The sequence below is a fragment of the Miscanthus floridulus genome, chromosome 4 (assembly GCF_019320115.1).
Source record: "Miscanthus floridulus cultivar M001 chromosome 4, ASM1932011v1, whole genome shotgun sequence".
Taxonomy (NCBI): domain Eukaryota; kingdom Viridiplantae; phylum Streptophyta; class Magnoliopsida; order Poales; family Poaceae; genus Miscanthus; species Miscanthus floridulus.
In genome coordinates, this window is record NC_089583.1 from 99,225,407 (window position 1) to 99,249,374 (window position 23,968).

The window sequence follows — 23,968 nt, forward strand, 5'->3', positions numbered from 1 at the left end:
TCTTCCTTGATCCACACTTGTTCCAATGGTAAGCTGGATCTGCATTGTACTTTGGACCATCATATGGAGGCCACTCTCTAGGGTCCTAGAAAGGCACAAAGCGGGGCTTCATGTGTGCACAAGCATGTCGACGCTGAATTCGTGATGTATCCTGCTCTCGATATTAAAGTTGCGATGCCTAGCTACTGTCACCAAATGAGAACATAGAAAGTGGTACTGCCTTGGTTTACCACAAGTGCATGTGAAATCTTAGAGGATTACCACATGCATCCTCGACTCTCGGACCTTGCTGTCGGACATTGTACCGCCCCTATGCTCGACCTGATAAGTCCCTGTGGCGTGGTCAAAACATGTAACCTCATATGTGCAGCCCTTTCATTTGCCTTCTCTAAGTGTGCCTTTGGTTTTGGAGCCCATATATCTCCATCACTCCGCAACTTTAATGTATGGGCGTGTCTATCGTTGAACATGACAATAAGCTTGTAGAAGGTGAATTGAACGATTGCATTCACGGGCATACCACGTATCCTCAATAGCAACTTATTGAATGACTCCGCCATGTTGGTGCACTGAAACTCGTACCGCCATCCACCAGTGTCATGAGCTCTTGTCCATTTCTCCAAATCCATCATCAAACTTGTGAGCCATTGTCTACCTCTGTATTTGATGTAGTTCTGACCTACTCCAACTTTTTCTAAAAGTACTTGTCCTCAAGCTGTTGAGTAGACTCCTGGAACAGATCAAAGTTATCCTTCACACCATCCTTTAGGAGTAGATTCTCGGCAAGGTACCGAGTACACCAACGATGGTGCAAAGGTGCATACCCCTCTATCTGCTCTCGCACGGCATTAAGTATGCCCTAGTGCCTATCAAATATGATGCCAATCTCCCTACAAGGTCCAACCACATGTATCTAGACTAGCCTCAAGAACCATCCCTAACTATCATTGTTCTCCTTCTCAACCAAAGCAAATGTCAAAGGAACCAACTTATTGTTCGCGTCACAGGATATGGCTATAAGAAGTGTGCCCTGGTATTTGCCAATCAAGAACGTATCATTAATGGAGAAGACGGGACGATAGTGCCTAAAGGCCACGACACACTGAGGAAAGCACCAGAAAGTATGGAAGAATATCTGCCTCCCATCCTTCCATGCATTTGGTTTTGGGATGTACTCATAATGCATGCCTAGATTCACCGCTTTGATTGCATTGAAAAGTACTAGCAGCTGCTCATACCCTCCTCTCGGTCCCCATATATCATCTTCCACGCTCGCTGCTTAGTCCTCCAAGCTTTACCATAAGTTATCACATAACCTCCATACAACGCCTCAACGGTCCTGATCATTGTCCTAACCTTCATGTTGGGTTCTCCCTGCAATATTCCTATCAACCGCTTGGCAATGAGGATAGATATCAACTGCCGATGCTTTAGTGTCAGCACATGGTCAGCACAATTGTGTGGCCCGACAACTTTTGTGATCTTCCACTTTTCGGTGACCCTTTGCTTCCTTGCACAAACCCTCCATGGGCAGCGTTTCTTGTCACACACAACTATGTAACGGCGCTCCATATATGAATGCAAGACCTTGTAAGGTCTCTTTCGTATCACTACAAACGCCTGCAACCACCTCTTCAATGCAAGGAGGTCCTTGAATACCTACCCTTCTCAATTACCATGTTAGGGCTGGCCTTAGGAGCTTATAGGAGCTCATCATCATGTCCTTCTGCACACGTTTGATCGGAATGAGCAAGATCGCTGAACTCATGAACTCTTGGATCACGGCGGTCGAGAAAGATACGCCTCAGCATCTCAACATCACTCTCTGTTAGCTCTCCAATAGGACGATCATCATCAGAATCAAGAGCCCTTTCCATCTCATATGGCTCCGAATCATTCATTATTTCAACACTATTGGAGCCATAGAATCCATCTCCATTGTGCACTTGCGCAGCAACAGTGGGCACATCCACATTGTCAGAAATGTCTCCTACAACATAAGTAGAAAAATAGGGAAAGAATAAGGAAGGGGGTAAGCTCCCAATAACCATGCGGATAAGACACTTACTCGGATGATTCTATATCAAAGGGATCTCATGAGGAGGATCTGCCACAACATCATGAGTCTGACAAGCATCTCCAACTAGCTCATTGGAGGCAGATTGAGCATCGAGAACTGTAGGTGCAACCTCCACATCCATATCAGGTTCCGGGACGGGAGGGTCAAAGTGTGCCTGCTGACCCATTGGTGGGGAAAACCCATGAGGGATGGGATCAACTAACACCCGATGCAAAACCACGTCTAAACTTTAAAACTAGCACTTCATAGCCGATCTCACGTAGTTCTCCCACTGGTCCGCACACCTAATTGGGATCATCTTCCATAGGATGTTGGGAGGGGAACCTAGGCGAAGTACACCCTCCACTGCTATGCCATCATCATCAGCAGCTCCATGGCAATGTAGCTCCTCCGGAGCCCTTGCAACCAACTTACTAAATGATGGCTTCTCATTGAATAACACAGGCACGCTTTGCATCTCAACAAACTCAACATATCCATAGCGATCTCTTTCCACGGTGCCTCCATGATATATGCTCACTAGGTTGTCCATCTAGTAGTTCAAACAAAAATTGAAATACAATTCTTTTAGTCCAAAGTAGCTGCTATATAGTACCTCTCTAATAGATACTAACCAACTACACCCTAAATAACTATGTCACTAGCTATCTAACTATAATTATCTAACTAACTAAATCAATTAGTTATCTAATAACTATATCTATGTACCTATGTCACTAGCTATCTATCTATATTTATCTAACTATATCTATCTAACTATATCTATCTCACTAACTAAATCAACTACCTACATCATCAAATTTACTAGAAACTACCAAATAATCAAAGTAGCACTACAATTTAAGCTAACTAAGTATATACATTGCATATTCAAAAATTTACCTGTCCAAGTCGATGCAACGATGCCACGCGGACGGGAACGCCGGGTCCAGAGCAGGACGGGGACACGGAGGACGAGATCGACGGTGAGATCGTGGCACGCTAGGAGCAGGGGCCGTGTCGTGGCCGGGGTCGCCGAAGGGAGCCTCTGCGCACGGCGGAGCCAGGACGGACGAGGTGGCACGGGCCGGGAGGGCCGGCGCACATCGGGTGCGCGACGGCCGACGCTCCGTTCGGCGGGCGCGGCGGTGCGGCAGCGCTGGCTCGAGACCGGTAGAGAGAGAGAGGAAGAGAGAAAGGAAGGGGCGGCCCATACGTAAGACAGGGCTTGGCGCCAATAACCACGGCGCCAAGCTCGGCGTCAAGATCTATGGTGCCAAGCTGTCTGCCAAGTAACCGTCATGTCTGCGTCGAGCCCAAGACCTAGGCGCCAGAATCTATGGCGGCGAGACGTGTAAACTCAGCGCCATCAACGATGGCGCCGAGTTAAGGGTCCAGATTTTAAAATCATACCTCCAGGAACATATTTGTGAATTTTTTTAAAAAAATGCTAAAAAATAAAAAATCCGGGTTCCATACACGAGAATCTCCGTTATATGTGTCAGCTCAAGAAACCTTTGCTCTCTCTCTCGGTCTCTCTTCGTTATTATCCTCGGATTGATTTCTCCGGTGAAACATTGTTTAATGTTTACCCTGCCTGTAATAATCCGTTCTGACCTACACATTCCGCAGTACGCCAGTGCCAAAAGTGGGCAAGTCCCGTGGGCGCTGTGTTTTCGAAACTACGCCATCTACCTATGTTTTAACTTTTTTTTATAACAATACAACTCAATCAACGACTAAGTTTTCAAAAAGAAAGATCCAAATACAAACACTTACTGAAAATTTTTAAATACCTCTACAAATAAGTTTAGTATAATTCTAAAAGATTTTGGAAATGATAGTATAACAAAATTTTGTTATAGCACACGGAGAGAAAATGGGTTGAATGGCCAACTGGTTTAGCTCACCTGGTTAAAACAAAGAAGAGAGAAAAATGAAAGAAATAGGAAACCCAGCGCTCGCTAGAGCACCAACAACGGTCAGGAAAACTGCAAAAGGGTGTGTTAGTTGTTACAAGAGCCTCGGTAGCATCTAGGGTTTCGGATTCGACTCCCCGTGAGAACGAATATTTTAAGATTTAACGGCTTTGTGCTTTTAGTGGTAGGAGACGTTCTCGTCGATGACAAGACACTTGTGGTGACTTCATTACTTACGTAAGTCTATTGTAATCTTCTAGACCAATGTTTTTTTTATAAGATCTCCGTGGATACACAGGGGTCGAATTTGCGTGCGTGCGTTATGAGCGTCTACATTATACTCTATGCTAAGTCTATTGTAATCTTCCATGCCACTCTTTTGTCTATAAGATCTCCTAGAAATTTATAAGTCGCTTGTAGCTAGCAATTTGTTTAACTTGTCCTATTAGTGATCGTTTCACCTCATTCTACGTGTGTTGAAGTAAATTAAATCTATGTGTATTGGAGTGGATTGTGTTGAAATTGTTATCCACTACAACACATGTAAATTGCGGTAGATACGAGTGCATTTAAACAAGACCTAGGGTGTAAATTAAACTAAATTCTACTCTAACACATTGATTACGATGGATATGAGTACATGCTTATTTTGCACGTCTTCTTGCAGCTCTCGCTCCTACATCAGTATTATTTACAGGACATGTTTTTCTCTCTCCTCGTGAATTGAACGTAGAGCCAGGTGAAGTCATGATTTGTGTACCCTCTAGTGTTGTAGCGTGGAGCCCAGGACCAAAGGAGCCCGGCTAAACGGGGCCTACGTTCAACCAAGACCTTATTAAAATACTACGAAAAAAAACTTATCAGTGTACATGCAGAAAAACCGACCCTGGATACTGTCTAATTCAGAGCTTAATATAAGGTACTGCTCCCAAAAGATTACCAGTATGTATTTAAACAACTATCTGTATATTAAAATATTTCGAAAACAAAGTATGACCAATATCTACAAACAAGGATGATGAGTGGGGTTCGCACTTCGCAGGGTGAGTTGTAGTTTCGCTCACGCCGGGTGGACTGATGAAATTGTTTTTTTTCCTTTTCTTTTATTGTTAATCCTTTTATTTTAAATTATAAGTTATTTTGATTTTATAAATTTATTATAGTTTTATTGTGTATTTAAAATATATTGTATATCTACATGTATAATAAAAATAATGTATCTAGGAAAATCAAAACGAACTGAAACGAAGGAAGTAATTAAACTATCACGGAGTAAACTTATGGCGCTCCAGTTAACCAATTCAATTCAAAAGGCCGGCGGGTTGCTAGTTCAAAATATACCACCCACGTGACCATGACGCCTGGAACTTGGATCCACATGCGCCAATGAGAGAGGGATGGCATTCATTCTAAATTCTAAATTATTTTTACTTCATTCTGAGAGAGACGCTTTTCGAAGAAGCTGTGTATCGAACAAGACTGAGACGGCGCCTGCATCTTCATATCAAATTTAACTAATGATACCATATGCATTATACAATACTAGCTAATTACCTCGGGTTGGCGTGAGCTTGCATGCAAGTCTGCTTATTACCTCTGTATAGGGGGCAACGGAATAGACGATCTGAAATGTGGCAATAAAAGTTGTTCTCGACGAGTGACTATTGGGCTGAGGACTTGTCGAGGCTCAAGAGGGTCACAGCCCAAGGGGGCCGGATTTATAGAACTGGAGAGCCGAGGGACGTGGCGATCGTCCGAAAGCAACCACACTAACAAACCAAGAATTGGCTGATATCCATCGTAATGTCCGTAGTCTTCTTCGGTCTTGGCTGATATCCATCGTAATGTCCGTAGTCTTCTTCGTCCGAAAGCAACCACACTAACAAACCAAGAATATCGTTTCTACAATTCTACTCTACCCTCTCGGTCTTGGCTGGGTGGTGTGCATGCATGCGTAGTCTTCTTCGGTAGTTTCGCATAGAGAAACTCGGCGGCGACATTGATATGTACATCCCAGCATTGTAATGTCCGTACCTTTTCGCAAGACGACCAATGGACATGTACGAGGCAATCAACTTTGAAGGCTTCGTACCTAGGATTTCAACATCATTGAGACTAATTACTCCTAATCATACTTCAAAGGCTTCAACTTAATCTAACTAAAGGTCAAGCTTCTTTGATCATCCCGCACATGGGCTTCAACGCCCTTCGCCCCACGCCCCACGCCCCCACGCCCCCGCACGCCCTCCATGGCCAGGGATCTGGCGCTATTTGGCTGATGGTTTATACGGCTGAAGCTGATTTATTTTGAGAAAAAAATACTATACGTTGACTGATAAGTTCAAGCGAACAGGATGACCCAAGCCGCACGCTTGGAGCGCCTCTATGTACCCCCGTTCCTGTGAAGACGGAGGATGGGGAAGGAATAGAAACAAGAACAGGGTCCATGGTGAAAAAGTGGAAGAGAAAAGAAAAGGTGAAAGGGTAAAAATGGATTTTGGTAAAACCTAGGGTTCCTGATACAAAACTTCCTCTTTTTTCCTTTTTTCTTCGCATGGGCCTCTTCCTGATGGGCCTCAGATCCAGCCTGGGCCGAGTGGGCCGAAACTGGCCCATGGCAGGCCTTTTACCTTTTCATTTCGTTTTCCCTTTTTTTTAGCAAACCTGTGTCTTCTAAAATCCATAGAAAATCACAGAAAAATCGTAAAAATGTCATGAGAGAAGATAGTGTTAGGGTTTTATTTAGATCAAATTAAAAATATGTGTGAAATAATCTTGTGTTGAATTCGACCAGGGCTTGAATTCAACTCATCTTTTAACCTATTCGAAAAAAAATATTTGTTTAAGAAAAAATCCTTTACCATGGCTGGGAGACGTGGCTGCCCAGGGCGTTGTCGTCGTCGGCACAGGAGCGGGTGCAGCTGCCTGGGCACAGTTGCGCGGGCGCTTGGCACAGCTGCGCGGGAGGGAGGAGTGGGCGGGAGCGGGAGGCCGACGGCCATGGGGCTGCGACGGAGTCCAACACCATTGCCAGGGGCGAGATTATCTACTCAGTTTTGTGGGACGAGAAGGAACTGTATCCTAGAGAAATATTCCGTCTTGACAGTTCTATTCCACCAGTTCTCCAACCAAACACCAAAATGAAATGGGATATTATCTCACTTGGCCACTGCCAAGTCCCCAACCAAACACATTACTGAAAGGTAAGATATCAACTTGCTGACGTTTTTCTAACAGAGGAGTGCCCAACCATGTAGGACGCGAACCCCCACACGGTGATGACCAGAGCCAAGATCTTGAACCCGCTCATGGGGTCATGGAACCAGATCACCGCGGCGATGCTCGTGAGGGGCACCCTGACAGCGTTCAGCACGCCGGCGAGGACGGTGGACGCCAGGAACAGCACGCCGGTGCCGCCGAGGACGCCCAGCTGGAACGTGACCGCCGTCCACACCATCACGTTCGCGTACGCGGCCTCGCCACCGTGCGCAAACCGTGCCGCCTCGCGCCGCATCGCCGGGAAGCCCTCGGCGACGGCGAGACCCGCGGAGGTGAAGGCGAACGCGCAGAGCGACACGGCCGCCTGCTGCTCCAGCACCACGTGGAAGGAGCGCCTGCCGAGGACCCTGGCGAAGACGAGCTCCGAGAGCGCGAAGATGAGGCCGTGGAGCGCCGACCCGAGCACGTCCAGGACGAAGCCGAGCGCGTACTGGCGCGGCGTGACGCCGGGGGGCCTGTCGGACCCGGAGTCCAGCGCAACGATCACCACGCCCGCGGTGATCACGACGACAGCGTTGAGCGACGACATGTTGAGCGTGTTCTTGGCGATGGCGCGGCCGAAGAGCGCGGAGAACGCGAGCGACGACGCGGCGACGAGCGAGGCCGTGGACGCCGGGAGGTACGCGTACGCCCACGCGTACATGAGGTTGTCGGCGGCGCTGAGGAAGCCGAGGAGCGCGTACCAGAAGCACAGCGACAGCGACAGCGGCGTCAGCGACGCCTTGCCGAGGGCGTAGAGCGGCAGAAGGAGCAGCGCGGGCAGGGGCCAGCCGGCGACGGCCGCCCACGACAGGATCCACTTGCTCTGCCCCCCGTCGTTGTAGTAGAGCCGCGACAGGAGGCTCGACGCCGGGAACGCGGTGAGCATGGCGCCACTGCTCAGGAACAGGAGTAGCCAGAAGGAGAACGGCTTGCTCCTGTACGTCTCCAGGGAGGTGGCGATCACCTCGGCTGCTTTCCGTCTCAGTGACGTCGACGTCGTTGAGCCATTTGCCTGCGAGGTCTCCTCCCCCATTGCTATACTATCTGTTACACGCAGCAAAGGAAAATTGAAAATTCAGAGACGCTGGCCGCGAACAGCATGGTGATATGATATGCAAAGGATTTACAAAATGAAAATAAGAGGAAGCTCAAGAGATTTATTGCTTGTAGTAATTACTGATGACCGGTTCTAAGATGAATAGTCCAGCATTGCTACGATTTACAGTGATGAGTGTGGTTTTAGAAGGAATGAACATATGGACTGAGATTTTGTCAGTTTAGAAGTAGGAGGATATATTCAGAGTTTGTGGCAAACTTCAGGTATGTCTTTCGCCTCTTGCAAAGAGTTTGAAACACATTGGAAGCTAGGATCCCTACGGGCAAAATGAGATTGGTGTGACCAGTTACCCAGAAACAGGGATTGAATTTCATGACATTATTTAGGTCCTGAAAAAAAAAACTATAGTACACGTAGCATCATATTGTTCACATGAATAAAAAAAACTATAGTTCCACGTAGTATCATATTGTTCACATGAATATATTATATGTTGTTCCACGTGGTCGTTGGGGAAAATGCCCAATCACTTCCAACCATCCGTGTACGACCATGACAAATAATTCTTGTGAGGTACAACATGTTTCAGGGTCTGCTTAGTGGGTTTAATTAAAATAAGAAAAAGTTCCAAAGAAGGGGGTTTGTGTGTGCACTCAAATCGCGATTCTCATGCCACTGAAAAGAGCATCTAGTTCTAGAGGGCACCAATCAAGAGAACTCAAAATGAAAGAAAAAAAGTTGCCAGTTGCCTAGAAACTGCTGGGTGTACCCATTCTGCAGAATCCAACTCGTTGCGCTAGAAACTGCAGGGAAACAGCAACCAGCGAGACGATCAAGTTGAAGCCCCAAACCACGCAGACGCAGAGCAGAGCCCTGGTTTGGGGAGGTAGGCACGCGTGAACTCTAATGGATTAAGGTGATACGAGAATTCAACCCTAGAAGAGAGGGGAACTGACTGAATTTGTCGGAGGAAACAAAGGGAGGAGATGAGTCAGGAACTAGACCTGGAGATGGGACTCGGATGGCGTGGTGATGGTGGCCGCCGTCTTCCGTCTCCATCCTCCGCTGCCTGCAACTCCCTGGGCCTTGGAGTTGAGACTCGGAATCTCCACCAGCTGCAAGTCCACACTCTCTTCCTGACGACTGACGAAGACGAAGGCAACTCTGACTCTAGTAGAGCTAGAGCTTGAGCTTGTAATGGAGACGGTTGGTGGTCGTGCGCGTATCCGTGTTGTGGGTCCTTGTGTCGTCTCCATGTACGCCTCCTGGCTCCTGCAGTAATTTACGGAATATATATTAATTCAATTGCCCGTACCGAGAAATCTACAGAAGTATATATGAATTCTTTGCTCGTAAGTTACAGGTACATTTTATATCAACTGTTCTATAATACATTTCAAATCAAACTCTATACCGCTATACCGTAGTTGGACGCACGCCATTCTAACTCAAACGAGCATGGTCATAAAGTCATTGCGCATGGGACAGTAAACAAAGTAAGACTTTTATCTCTAACTCAGGATGCTCACGAGAGTACAGAGAGACTGAGAGAGAGAGAGTGACGGATGAAAATTTGTAGTGGATTTTCTTATTTTCTAATATTATATAGATATACTAGTAGACATGTCTGTGGTTGCAACAGAGTTGTCACGAAATCGGACCATGTACTATGTATGAGTACGGATCGTGAATTTAGATCACAGAAAAAACAATTAGGACTCTTAACTCATCACATACCACTATTTTTAGTCAAATCAATCAGGATTCGATCGGAGAAGTAAAGGGACAGACGGACCGAAAAAGAGAATGATGGATAACCCAAGAGAGAAATTTTCTTTTTTAATATTGAAGTTATTGGCCCCGTTCGTTTCTCTTTTAATCCGTCTTTTTCAGCTTGTTTTTTCAGTCAGAATAGTATTTTTCTCTCACAACAAATCAGTCGAAATAGTGTTTCGTCTTTTTTTCTCAGCGAAGCGAACGGAGCTATTGTTATAGATATAGTTAGATATTGATATAGACTAGGTATAGATATTGTTTTGTTTGACATAGGACGGTTTAATGAGTTTCTTTGCCTTGTACATACTAAAATATGTATATGCTGTATTGCAAAAGCGTGGGATGCCAACCATCCCATCCTTTGGGCGTTTCGTTGACCGCACCGACGCGTTTGGGCGGGCTACCGATCAGGAGGGGGCAGTAGAGCACGAGAAAACCATTGTTCACCATGCCTTTGCCGGCTTGGTCCACGCGCCCATGTGGGACGACGCTGTTGTGCCCCAAAACGGAAAGCACTGCCGCATGGGCTAGTTGGCTTGGTTTGGCGGTGGGCTTCAGACCAACTCCCTCCGTTCGTCCGTAAATATCTGTTATTTTTTGTTCTCGAAAAATAATTTTAACTAAATATATATATATAATATTAATATTTATGGTACATAATTAATTTCATTAGATAGATATTTGAATTTAGTTTTTTAATAAATTTATTTAAAGATCCAAATGTTTCACGTATTTTATATAAATCGAATCAAATTTTTACAGATTTGCTAACTAATAACCGGTTGTTTTGCGTCCAGGTAGCAACCGGATTTTTTGACCGTAGGATTCGTACGGTTCGCTGCCTCCTGCCGTCCGATTAGGCTGCGTACGGTTGGTTGGTTGGTGACTTCGTACGGTGTTGTTGGTGACTTCGTTCGGCTGCTTGTTTGTCGCCCGAACGCCCGAGGCCGTCGTTCGCGCGGGCGGATGCCGGCGTCTCCGTCAACGTCGTGCGGATCGATTCTAGGACCTTTCTTCTATTTATAAATTTGTAAGTTTTTGAATAATTTGATGACATTTGTAAACAATCTGATATATATTTTTCTGGAATCCATAGAAAAAATTTATATTTTTTTTTAAAAAAATTGTCATATATTTATTTGAGACCTTGTGTTATTTCCAAATTACACCACTCTGTTTAATAAATTACACTGAAGAATCAATATAAATATAGTAATAAGGTAACAGTGCAAGCATATGAAAAAAAATCTGGTTGTTGGCACGGGCAAAATAACTGATTGTTGGCGAGACAGATTCAATTTTTAACTCACAAACCAACGAGTTACCTGGGGAAAGAGGGAGTAGGGACCAACCCATCGGAAGGCCGGCCCTTTCCCACACGCAGACGCAGGCGCTCCCGTGTGTCGTGTCTAGTCTGCGCTGACGGCCGATGCCGCCACCCGCCAGCCTAGCCGCACCGACGCGGGAACCGAAACCACCGCGCACGGCTCGGCGCTCCGTCCGTCTCCGGTCTCCTTTGGTTCCGCCACTTCACACCTGCCGGCCTCCGTCCGCGGCAAAAGCACACGGCGCTTACTCAGGTAGGAGTACTAGCAAAGTGCAGCTGGGATCTCAAGGCCATCGGCTGTGCCCCTGTGCCTGATTCACAAAGTAGAACTGGAATCCGGAGTCAGCACGAGCGAATTCAGCGCATTAGCCCTATTCGCTTGGCTTATAAGCCGTATTTTTTCAGCCAACGAACAATATTTTTCTCACAACAAATCAGCCAACAGTACTTTCAGCCATGACTTTAACCAAGCGAACAAAACAAATTAACGCCAAACTGGAGCAATGCAGATTTTTTTTTTTTTTTTTTTTTGCAACTTGCAAAGAATCAATATATACATCTGATCTGTGGCAGCAAAAGGTGTACTGCCATTGCCATCATTAATATGGAACTGAGCTCTAATTGACAACATCTAACAGGCTTGACATGCAATCAGCAAAAGCATAATGATAGTGTTCCAATGCTTGTGAAGGATGGAGTATTTCAAGTACATTACATTTTACATATCTGGAGACACTAAGCGAAAACAATGCCTGTACATCAACATATTTTTGCCTCGTTACAGGATTAACAAGTCATACTTCTCAGTGGATATCATACAGAAATCATGATATTTCTCTCTTGAAAAACAATACCCAACACACATTGCTGCTGTGAATTGCAATGAGCACGTCAATTAATTCTTTTCCTCTATAAATCTCAATAGTAAAAAGAATTGCTAGGACAATGTGACAAATTATACCTGTCTATTGTCAAAAATTTACACTATACAATGTAAACAGTGTGATGCAGGACAGAATTTGAACATCTTATCTAGCCTGGAACCATTCTGCTATGATAGAACAACCATGAGAATTCCAGATCAGTCTCCTCTGAGCCAGAAAATTCCATGGCGGTGGACCTATCATCCGTATAAGAAAATATGGAACGGGTGTCTTTGTATCTGACAGATTGATCTACATCATCTATTGAGAGGTTCAAGCTGCACCTCCATTACACCAGAAGCGCTAGATTCTGAATTCCTGGCTGTACCATCAGGATGCAAAAGATCAACTGAATCATCTTCCTCGGTGTTGCCTAATACCCAGTGCCCTCTGGTGCTTCTGTCACCGATCCTTCTTTTGACCTCCTTATATTCCAAGCACAGCACAACAACGATAACTGAAAGCACCCACAGCATTAAGGCCCAAGTGAGCTCCTCAACATTCTCACTGTCATACCTATGGCCTAAATGCTTCATTCCTGTGAAAAGCGCCACGATTCCTACAATAATTGCCAACCTCCCTGTGATAACATGCAGGTACTCCCACAGGATTCGATTGCGAGATGGAACCTCCCCATTAGCTGGCTTACTGGGCCGGAATTTAGCATTTAGTGGCTGCAAAACTGCCAATAATAGGGCCAGCACACCAAACTTAACATGCACTGAGCTGACAAAGAAGCCACGGAGCTCAGCAGCAGCAAAAAGGACACCAAGAAACATTATAGCAATTCCTGAATACTGCAGATAGACATGTATTTGGAACCACCCATCTCCTTTCAAGCTCTTCAAATACCGAGCAGCCATTATTCCACCAGGAAGCAAGATGCCCCAGGCAACAAACATTATAAACCCATGAACAGCCAGGACAGGACGCAAATCCTGTTCTGCCTCAGCTGAACCTCTCAACAACAAAACACGTATAGGCCGACTGCTTGTGACTGAATGCATGTTACTGTCTGTCAGATCATCTCCCGACCAGCTTGCACCCATGGCCCAGACGACCTTAAGTGGTGTAGTTGGATCAATGATGTTCTTGCATTCTACCTTCCCGGTACAAGAAGGGTTAAGAAGGCGAGTAAATTCAAAGGTAATAATGCCATTTTCTGACTTACACCGGACAAATGTGATGTTCTCAGATGTTGAGTGGATACCTGATGCACTCTTTCCATCAATCCAATAAGTTTTCACTCGCCCAACCCCATCATTGCCCACCCAAGCAACATAGGTGAAGCTATTCACCATCCCACTCCCAAACCCAATAGCAAGATATCCACTTTTCTTCTCACCTCGAGCTGCTATAGATATAGATTTATAATCTGCGGAGAGAGTCCAAAATAAAGTAACTTGTTGATCATCCAAAACAACACTGTTATTATACATGTCGCTAAGGCCTCCATCAACCACTTGAACTTTCCATCCCATCTTCTGGTCATACAGTGACTGGTAATAGACTAGGTCAGGCGTATTTCGATCAGGCAGCCAAACAAGCTCTTTTGGGGTTGCTAGGACACCATGAGCATCAGGCCCACCAGCATATATGACCTCTGTTTTATTCCTCAGCGTAGCATTACCACCAATGGGATCTGAAGTGATATAGAGTGCCACATCATGCCCAGCCTGCACTGAGAACTTCACTGGCACACCCCTCTCAACCTTTAACAGTGGCGCCTCCTTCTTGTTGATGTAAAGCACCTTGTCAGGGTTTGGTGGGTTTGGGTAGCGCACGGCTGGAGCAGATGTCACCATGAGTGGTGTCTTGCGATCTGCGATGATCCTCTCCTGATCCTCCTTATTGTCAGCATCCAACGGTCCAAGGCAATTGTCCACCGTCTCTGACAAATTCAACCGGGCAAACCCAAAGGTTATGTCCCTTGGCCCCCCGTGGTTCTGTGGGAGGTAATGTGGGCGCATTGTGTCCGGTGGCCGCAGCTTACCAATAGCCCAAAGCACCGCCATCTCCTCCGTGGCACCCACTGGCACATCATACTTGGCATCCTCAGCATCAAGCATCCTCACATACCTCACGAAGGACACTCCATCCCGGCGGTGCCCATAGACCAGGACTGAATCGTTCCTCCCGTCCTCATAGACCTTATCTGGGCAAACCCCAGACACGGGCGAGTCCTCCTTCCCCAGCGTGCACTCAGTGTAGTCGCTTATGTAATAGTCCTCGGCAAATGGGGTACCTTCCTCCGTGAAGCCGGCGACAACGACATCGGCGTGGATCATCGCGGGGGAGTTGGCCTTGGGGTCCGCCCACCCGAATGCCATGTAGTACTCGGAGCCCACGGCCGCCTCGAGGCCGATCTCGACGGTGCCCGCGGACGCATTGAGCGTCCAGCGGAGGCGGTAGGTCTCCGTCTCCGAGAGAGGGATGCAGTTGTCGAACATGGTGGGCGCCGGCTCGGCAGCGGTATCGAGATCGGGGCCTGTGCCGTTGGGGAGGAAGACGTGCCCGAAGTCGGAGGAGGTGTCGGGGTCGTAGAGCGCGAGGAGGCGCGGGAGCGGGCGGGCGAAGGGGAGCTCGAGGGAGGCGTTCCGGAAGGTTTTGTTGAGCGGGAGCGGCGAGAACGCGCGGCCGGCGGCGAGGTCGGCCATGGCGGGGCCGTCGGCGGCCCAGAAGCGCGCGGAGGGGGAGGCGGCGAGGAGGTCGAAGCGGGTGAGCTCGAGCGCGCACTTGCCGTCGTCGGCCAGGCGCACCGTCCCGCGGAGCTGGTGCTGCAGCATGGTGAGGTCGGCGGAGAAGTTGGCCGTCAGGTTGGTGTGCGGGCACGACGGGGCCACCGCGGCCGGCGCGAGCGCCGCGGCTAGCAGCGCGCCCGCGAGGAGCGCGAGCAGGGGATCGGCCGCCATGGCCGCGGCCGAGGCGGCGGCAGCGGGCCGGCGGATCGGGATCTGGGGCGGCAGGTGGAGGAGGGATCTGGAAGCGGAGGGGTTGGGCTGGGTTTCTGGGGAGGGAGGGACGGCAGCGATGCGGTGCGGTGTGGTGCGGTGCTTGCGGAGGCGACCGGGCGGCGGGCGGGATATTCGCAGTCGCAGGGAGTGGTCCGGTCGCAGGAGGTGGGCGGCTCGCTGGCTGGCCGAGATCCACTTCGGTTTTGGGGAGGTCAGGCCAGGCGCGCGCTGGTGGGCTGGTGGGCAACTGCTGCGGGTGCGTCCCATCGTGCGATGCGCCGGTAGGCAACCACGAGCGAGTAGCGGCCGCACTGTGAGTCAAGATGGCAACGGCCACCTTTGATCCATTAGGAACGGGCTTATATCTTTATCCACGGGTATTTAAATAGGTAAGAATTTATCCTCGACGGGTACAGCAGGTACGGGAACGTTCCCTGTTTACCCGTCCCCGTTACCCGTTGGAGAACTCGACTATTTGAGCTGTCATGCGAGTATTAGGTTAAAAAAGTTCGACATAGGTATTTTGGTCCAAATCTGAACAATCATATATATATATATATATATATATATATATATATATATATATATATATATATAGTTTGTGTGTTCTAGGAATCCTAGTTCAATTTTCCCTCACCATCTCTGCCAGCAGCACAAGCACGCTTGCTTCACGAGCGCTCGTGCCCCTCGCTTCCTCAGTTCGGTCTCTCTGCCACCTTTGCTCGTCCTCCTCGCAACCTCGCTCCTTCTCCTCGGCATCTCCGAGACTCCGACACTTATACCCAGGTGAAGAAGAAACGTCTCCGATTGCAAAGTTTGTGACCCCAAGTGTCTTTGTTTATCGGGTATGCAGTACCCGTCGGGTATCTATTACCCGACCGGTACTCGACGGGTACAGGGATGGGCAAGAATCTATACCCGAGACAGTTAATGGGGATGAAGATGGGATGAATTCTCCGTAGCGGGGTAGAGAACGTTCTGGCGATACCCGACGGGTACATCCCTGTTGCCATCCTTAACTGCGAGGCAAGAAAACTCATGGTACAAATGATTAAGCCATCTGGAGACCCAAGACTAAAATAAATCCTCAATATAATTCCTATGGTCTTCAACGTACGAAAGATCCATTTTAAAAGTAAGAAAAGATATAACCTAAATCTCACTATCATTTCTCCAAGATATAACATAAATCTGACTATCCTTTCTCCCAAAGACTTATTTGTAGAAATGATTCTCTTTTAGGTTTTTTTGTTGGAGAAAAAAATAGATATTAAACTCTTTACCTGTAGCGTTACCCAATCATAGAGTAAGTCTATTTTGGGCAACAATTATTGAAGACAGTCTTAAGGCCCTATTTAAATTCATGGGGCTAAAGTTTAGTTCACCCCTTTTAGTCACTTTTAACCTTTCATGTATCAAACAGGAGGGCTAAACGTGGAGGCTAAATTTTAGCCTACTCCTTTTCCATTAGCCCTCCAAAGTGGGCTAAAAGTGATCTTATGAGGCAAAAGACTCATATTACTCCACGCACCCCGACGCATGTTTCTGCATAGGTAATAAATTAGGGGCAAATGGGTCATTGTAGGGTAAGAGGCTAATCTTTAGCCTCCGGATCCAAACAACCCCATCCCATGGGCTAATCTTTAGCCCTAGGCTAAAGTTTTGCCCAGATGATCCAAACAGGGTATTAATAAACTGATGTACTCCCTCCGTTCCAAATTATAGTTTGTTTGACTTTTCTTCACTCTAAGATTGACCACTCGTCTTATTCAAAAAAATTTATGAAAACATAGTAAAATTTAAGTCATTCTTGAAAAACTTTTGTTAATAAAGCAAGCCACAACAAAATAAGTGATATTTTGTATAAATTTTTTAATAAGACGAGTGGATAAACTTAGAGTAAAAAAAGTCAAACGAACTATAATTTAGAGCGGATTTAGTACTCAGAGATACTAGTACTACTTTGGCTGAAAAATATAATTCTAAAACATTTAAAGTTTGATCTAATATATAAATGATATATTAATGTTTATGATAACAAATAGGTATACTATAAAGATATCTCATAACAAATCTAAATATATTTATTTAATATTTGCGTTAGAATTATATTCTTTTATGAATGGAGTACTACTTAAAAATTGTCACAATGTTATGATATTTGTGTTATTTGGCCTCGTTTAAAACAAATCCAAGTAAAGGACTCATATGTACCGAGAAGCTTAAAGGCACCGATGATCGCTGGATTAGCAACTTGTTCTGACCGGCTAAAGGCATTCCTTGCTTGTCCAAGAGGGAAAAGAGGTTATACTAAAACTTCTAGTAGACTAGAGGATTGATTCCACATGTTTCACTACAGTACCAATGAGTATATATTGTTAAGCACCATTTTCAGGTCAAATCTATTTAGCGATGCGCTCAAAATTAATGGTGAATAATATTTTATTAAGAAATTTGTTCATTTTAATCTAGTCTGCTACTAAATTCACCCTAGCCATTTTAATTCGGTAATGTTCTCCCTGTGCCAAGCGTCTAGCCGGTTATTGTAGTTAACCATCTGTTGTGTTGTATATTCGTTTCAAACTAGGTAGTGGTTTTTTTTATGTTGTAGATGTAGTTGTATAAAAATACAAAGGAACCGCCTTGCATAGTTCGTCCAGGTAAGCATGGTTAGATAGATAAAGATGCACCATAGGAAAAAAAACAAGGAGAAGAGGTGTGAGTGTGAAAAACATTGCTCTTCTCGTTTATTACAACGTAAAACAAATGTTAATCCCGAGGAAACTTAAAGATGAAGAACTATTGTGCACGGTAGCTAATGATTCCTCTTATAATATCAACCTCGAGAACGTATCATTAGTCTCTATTTTGTGGAATGATACATCTGCAAAATGGATCCCTTCCATTACTATAAACAATTTTACCAGTAATAGGTTCACCGTCAAGCAAATCATCAACTCATATGCACCCTCCTATTATCTTCAAGCCAATGATGCATTGGTACTTTTCTTAAAAAATCATATTAGCACCGGGGAGAAACTAAGAAAAAATTATCAGGTCCCATAGAATGCACTCCTATATACCATTAGCGGTGAAACATCAATATATATCGTTCTAAGAGCGTCTTCAGATGTTTTCTATAATCAACTCATTAAATAAATAAGTTTAGCGAGCTAATAAAATAAGAAGCAACCCCAATTTATTTCCCTCCCCAATAATTTCCTATATTAGCTTTATAAACGACATTGGATCAGGAACACCAAATTATTTCTTACCTTTCTAAAAAAATTTAACCACCTAAACTATTTTTATTGATTCCTTTGCCTCTCTCTTTATTTTTTTAATTTACCCATGCGCCCAATTTACTCATATCTTCCGAGAAAATGTCGGGATGGAGAGCCGATATAAAGTTCATCACTTCGAGCCTGTTCGGCTGGCTGGTCAGCTGGCTCGTTCTGTTTTTTTTTCAACTGGAGCAGTATTTTTCTCTCATAACATTTCAGCATAAAACAGTGTTTTTCAGCATAAACAGTAAATAATCCAATTCAGCCGAACACTCTCTTCGTCTCCACCGTGGAACTTACAAGTGCCATTAAAAAAAATCATAATAGGAGCGCTTAGAGAATATGTACTCCGTACTTGTAACATCAAATTACGAGAACACTCTCTTCGTCTCCACCGTGGAACTTACAAGTGCCATTTTAAAAAAAAAATCATAATAGGAGCGCTTAGAGAATATGTACTCCGTACTTGTAACATCAAATTACGAGGCCACCATGTACCGCGTACCGGTGTACACGTACTGCCAAACACCATCATCTGATCATCCTTCGTTGCGGTCTGCGGGTCACGTCAGACAAGCACCACCTCCCTCGCACGTGCCACGACATACGAGGTCAAACTAGGACTAAACTAACCGACACCATCGAGCGATTAAACGTTTATCCAGGGACCTAAGCGTCAATAAACTATTTATCAATAAAAACCCCAGAAGATCCACCCGTCACCCGAAACTTCCTCCTTGCAGCGCGCCGCGCGTTGTCGTCTCTACCCACCCGCCCCCGACCTCGCGCGCCACGCCGAGCCTGCGAGCCATCACCCCACCCACCGCCTCGCCGCGCAGATCTCGGGCGCTTACCCTCCCACCGGGCGGTGATTCTCCCGCCCCGTCACCGATGCGGACGCCGGCGATGCTCCGGTGGGCCGCGGCGCTCACGGTCCTGCTCGCCGTCGCCGCGCCGGCCGCCGGGTTCTACCTCCCTGGCGTCGCCCCGAACGATTTCGCCAAGGTTTGTTGGGTCCCTGCGGTTTCCCTCCCCCCTTAGTGCACCTTGGAGTGATTGTGTATAACTGTGTTAGTGTTCGGAGCTGGATCTAGTCAACGGGGGTGCCGGTACAGGGGCTGGGTTCCGCAGATCCAGCTCGAGGGTTTCGTGTGTGGTGTGCAGCGTCCCCGATTCGTTCATCCGGTTCAGTTAGCATGGTTCCATAGCTGGGCTTCGGATTCATATGTTGCACCTCAATTCGCGCACTTTTGCAGTATCGTGGTTTGCTGTTGTGATATTTGTCCTCATCTGAAAAATAACCGCTAGATTTTGATGTGATCAGAATTGTGCCCTGCGTGGAAAAGTCAACGCATGCCATTTTGTATTTGTACACCATATAAGATAACCTTGAATCTGTCTTCCAGGTGATGGTCCTTGATCCGAAGGTTAAGTAGAAGCTTTGGCTTTGGTAGTTTCTGCTTCAGCTCCCGTTTGGTGGAGCTCCTGCTTCTCCATTTTTTATCTCTCTTCTCAAAATGGCGTAGCAAGGCAGCTTAGGCAGGTGCTGGAGCTGTGCCAGGGCCTACACCATAGTTTAAATTGGTATCAACTCCTAAATCCTAAATGAGGTGCTAGATCATGTAATAAGGTATCATGTAGAGGATCACTCATGGCAAAGGAATGGCATTCATTGTGTTAATCTCCTATAACAAAGTAGTGTCACTTCGTGATTACTGATATGATAGCATTTTATTCACTCTTCTAATTTGTCCACAGGGTGATCCGCTTCCAGTGAAGGTGAATAAGTTGACATCTATCAAGACTCAACTCCCTTACACATATTACTCCCTTCCATTCTGCAAGCCAGATACCATAATCGACAGTGCCGAAAATCTTGGTGAGGTTCTTCGTGGTGATCGCATTGAGAACTCTCCTTATGTGGTTAGTACCTTATATGACATAACAGATTAATTGAGGTTTTGTCCTCGGGTATGTGCATCGCGTAAAATGTTTCCTTCTGCTTGTTATTTGGGGTATAGTTCAAAATGGGAGAGCCCAAGATGTGTCAGATTGTCTGCAAAGCAAAGATCGGTGAGAAAGAAGCCAAGGAGCTCAAGGAAAAGATAGAGGATGAATACCTGAGTGAACATGTAAGGACTATGAACCTATGTGGGTAGTGTTGTACTTCAGTTGACACAGTAATTTCCTATACCTTATATAAATTGCATCACAGGATTCTAGACAACCTCCCGCTAGTTGTTCCTGTTACAAGGCAAGATAAGAACAGTATTGCTTATCAAGGTGGATATCATGTTGGTCTCAAAGGCCTGTATTCTGGAGTAAGTCCTTATGCTCTGTTAATGTTTACTTTTTCTTTATGCATGCAATCTTTAATTCTTTGTTGGAATCCTTTATCTATTTGTCTGGACATATAAATTCACATACACAAATGCTTTTTTCAGACTAAGGATGAGAAATACTTCATCCACAACCATTTGTCATTTACGGTGAAGTATCACAGGGATGATAATTCGGGACTTTCTAGAATAGTGGGATTTGAGGTCAACCCACACAGGTTTACTTCTAACTTTGTCTGGCGGGATTTTATTCTTCTTGTTCTTTATGAAATGGACCTAAGGTATTTTGGTACATATTTTGCCAGTGTCAAGCATCAGGTTGACGATAAATGGAATGGTGTAGACACTCACTTGAGCACTTGTGATCCTCATGCGAGCAAATTTGTAATAAACTCTGATAATCCTCAGGAAGTTGAAACAGACAAGGAAATCATATTCACATATGATGTTCGTTTTGAGGAGGTACGAGACTAGGGTTAAGAATTGCTTAGTTTAGCTGCTGTAGCGTACTCTTTGAATGTTTATTTGTGATGATTTTAATGAACCTCCACTAATTTTGCAGGAGAGTGAGATCAAGTGGGCGTCACGTTGGGACACCTACCTGTTGATGACTGATGATCAGATTCACTGGTTTTCTATCGTGAACTCTCTCATGATCGTGCTTTTCCTATCTGGCATGGTTGCCATGATAATGCTTCGCACTCTCTACAGAGATATCTCTAGATACAATCAGCTTGAAACTCAAGAAGAAGCACAAGAGGAAACAGGCTGGAAGCTTGTTCATGGGGACGTGTTCCGTCCTCCAACCTACTCTGACTTACTCTGTGTTTATGTTGGCACTGGCGTCCAATTCTTTGGCATGCTCCTAGTTACAATGATCTTCGCTGTGTTGGGTTTCCTTTCTCCATCAAACCGGGGAGGACTGATGACTGCAATGCTTCTAGTCTGGGTTTTGATGGGGCTGCTTGCTGGCTATTCTTCTTCACGCCTGTACAAGATGTTCAAAGGTTCAGAGTGGAAGAAGATTACCCTGCAAACGGCTTTCCTGTTTCCAGGGGTTGCATTTGTTATTTTCTTCATCTTGAATACTCTTATATGGGGGGAGAAGTCATCTGGTGCTGTTCCTTTCACCACAATGTTTGCCTTGGTTCTCCTCTGGTTTGGCATCTCAGTACCCCTTGTCTTTGTTGGGAGCTATCTTGGGTTCAAGAAACCTGCCATGGAAGCTCCAGTCAAGACAAACAAGATTCCACGGCAGATCCCTGAGCAGGCTTGGTACATGAATCCACTTTTCACTATTCTGATTGGTGGGGTCCTTCCATTTGGAGCAGTTTTCATTGAACTATTCTTCCTCCTCACCTCCATCTGGCTTGCACCAGTTCTATTACATCTTTGGCTTCCTCTTCCTTGTGTTTGTGATCCTCATCATCACCTGTGCCGAGATCACAATCGTGCTCTGCTATTTCCAGCTCTGCAGTGAGGACTACATGTGGTGGTGGAGGTCTTACCTTACCTCAGGATCCTCCGCCCTGTATCTCTTCCTGTATGCTGCTTTCTACTTCTTCACGAAACTGCAGATTACTAAGCTGGTGTCTGGCATCTTGTACTTCGGCTACATGCTTCTCGCCTCCTATGCCTTTTTTGTGCTCACTGGCACAATTGGTTTCTGCGCCTGCTTCTGGTTCACTAGGTTGATTTACTCGTCAGTGAAGATCGATTAGGTGCCGATATGACAGAATAGCACATTGCAATGATGGAGACGAGAACTGTACCATTAATGTGGATTGGGAATCACCCCCATTTTAAGGTTTTCAGGAAAAAGTTACTTTTTAGGATTTAGTTTATGAATGTTTATTTTATTTTTGTTGTTGTCAGATTATACACTAGTGATTTGGAACTGAGAAAAATATAAGGGTAAACACATTGTGATGAGGCTGTACCTTTTGACAATTTTTTTGTGGGGCTCTATATAAAAATTCAATTCATTATGACTGGTATGCTTGTACTGGTGAATTACTGTAAGGCTCTAGAGCCAGTATGAAATACCCTGATGGCAACTGGCAAGAATGTAACAATTTTTTAGAAATCAGAATTGGCGCTTTAACTTGCAATCTTCTTTCCGGCAATTGATTATGAAATGCTCATTTGTTGTGCTGTGAATCGGATGTTGACATTTTATAAGTTCAGTGTTATCATTAGGTCACTATGCTACCTTCCATTCCAAAGCCTGCTTATCAGTAATTGATTACGAAACTGCCTTGTATGCTTCCATCATAGTTGCAGCCACTGGAAATGAAATTAAGAGCTTGTTTGGCACAAATATGGCTCATCCTCGTGTGCTCCTCCTAAAATGGCTCTTCCTCAACTACTACTCCTAAAGTGTTTGGTTCAGATCCTGCGTTTGGTCCAGCTCTCTGTTGCCGAGCGGGAGCCAGGCCAAACCGGCCAACCATGGGATGGGAGAAACCTGCGGGAGTTGCTTCTCTCTCGGGTTTGGCAGATGCCATGCCTGCCGCATTCTTCTTTGCGGCGATTTCCAGCTGCTACCTGTGACTGAGAGTGAAAGGCTCTGTGGCTGACTCGCCGGGGCCTGGCCAGGGAGCTAGTCATGGCGCGTATATGGGCTCCGACTTGGTCCAACGACCGAGTCAGGCCTTGATCCTGCGCCCTAACCGGGGGTGTCCAATCAATTCATGGTTGATGGGCCCCCGTCGCGCAGCGCCATATAAAAGGCGGTGGGGTGCCGGGGCTCGATGTATGAGGTTCATTGCCACCACAAACCCCACCTACAAACCCTAAACCGATTTAGAGGGAGGCGCTAACAGCGACGGGAAGCGCTGCCACCGTCTTCACCGCCGCCTCTGCGCCACGCCCGACGTCCACACCGCTGGCCGGACGCAACTGCCTCCCCTTCGCTGACACTCTGCGTCACCAACACCGCCATGACTTCCTCCTCCGCCAAACCCACCGATGATCTGCTACCTCTGCACCTCTCTCTCTCTCTCTCTCTCTCTATATATATATATATATATATATATATATATGGAGAGGCTATTCAGTAGCCGGCTA

The 23,968-nt window shown here is 45.9% G+C and overlaps 2 protein-coding genes and 1 pseudogene across 2 annotated transcripts; 1 reads left to right on the forward strand and 2 right to left on the reverse strand.

Moving 5' to 3' along the window:
- Positions 1–7,070: 7,070 nt before the first annotated feature.
- On the reverse strand, positions 7,071–9,534 carry LOC136552292 (probable purine permease 5). Its single transcript, XM_066543830.1, has 2 exons — positions 9,301–9,534; positions 7,071–8,283 (listed from the first exon to the last, which is right to left on the reverse strand). The coding sequence occupies exons 1-2, from the start codon at positions 9,353–9,355 to the stop codon at positions 7,190–7,192; spliced, it is 1,149 nt and encodes a 382-aa protein (XP_066399927.1). The 5' UTR covers positions 9,356–9,534; the 3' UTR covers positions 7,071–7,189.
- Positions 9,535–11,379: 1,845 nt separating this feature from the next.
- LOC136550120 (cytochrome b561, DM13 and DOMON domain-containing protein At5g54830-like) lies at positions 11,380–15,500 on the reverse strand. The gene is made up of 2 exons (XM_066541602.1): positions 12,361–15,500; positions 11,380–11,728 (listed from the first exon to the last, which is right to left on the reverse strand). Exon 1 carries the CDS (start codon positions 15,232–15,234, stop codon positions 12,580–12,582), a length of 2,655 nt encoding a protein of 884 aa, XP_066397699.1. The 5' UTR covers positions 15,235–15,500; the 3' UTR covers positions 11,380–11,728; positions 12,361–12,579.
- A 3,787-nt stretch (positions 15,501–19,287) lies between these two features.
- On the forward strand, positions 19,288–23,021 carry LOC136550121 (transmembrane 9 superfamily member 9-like; annotated as a pseudogene).
- The last annotated feature ends 947 nt before the right edge of the window (positions 23,022–23,968 follow it).

Coding starts and splice junctions, on each gene's coding strand:
- LOC136552292 (XM_066543830.1), bottom strand. CDS start 9,355: ATGGAGACGGAAGACGGCGGCCACCATCACCACGCCATCCGAGTCCCA. Junction 8,284..9,300: donor CATCCGAGTCCCATCTCCAG/GTCTAGTTCCTG, acceptor TGCGTGTAACAG/ATAGTATAGCAATGGGGGAG.
- LOC136550120 (XM_066541602.1), bottom strand. CDS start 15,234: ATGGCGGCCGATCCCCTGCTCGCGCTCCTCGCGGGCGCGCTGCTAGCC.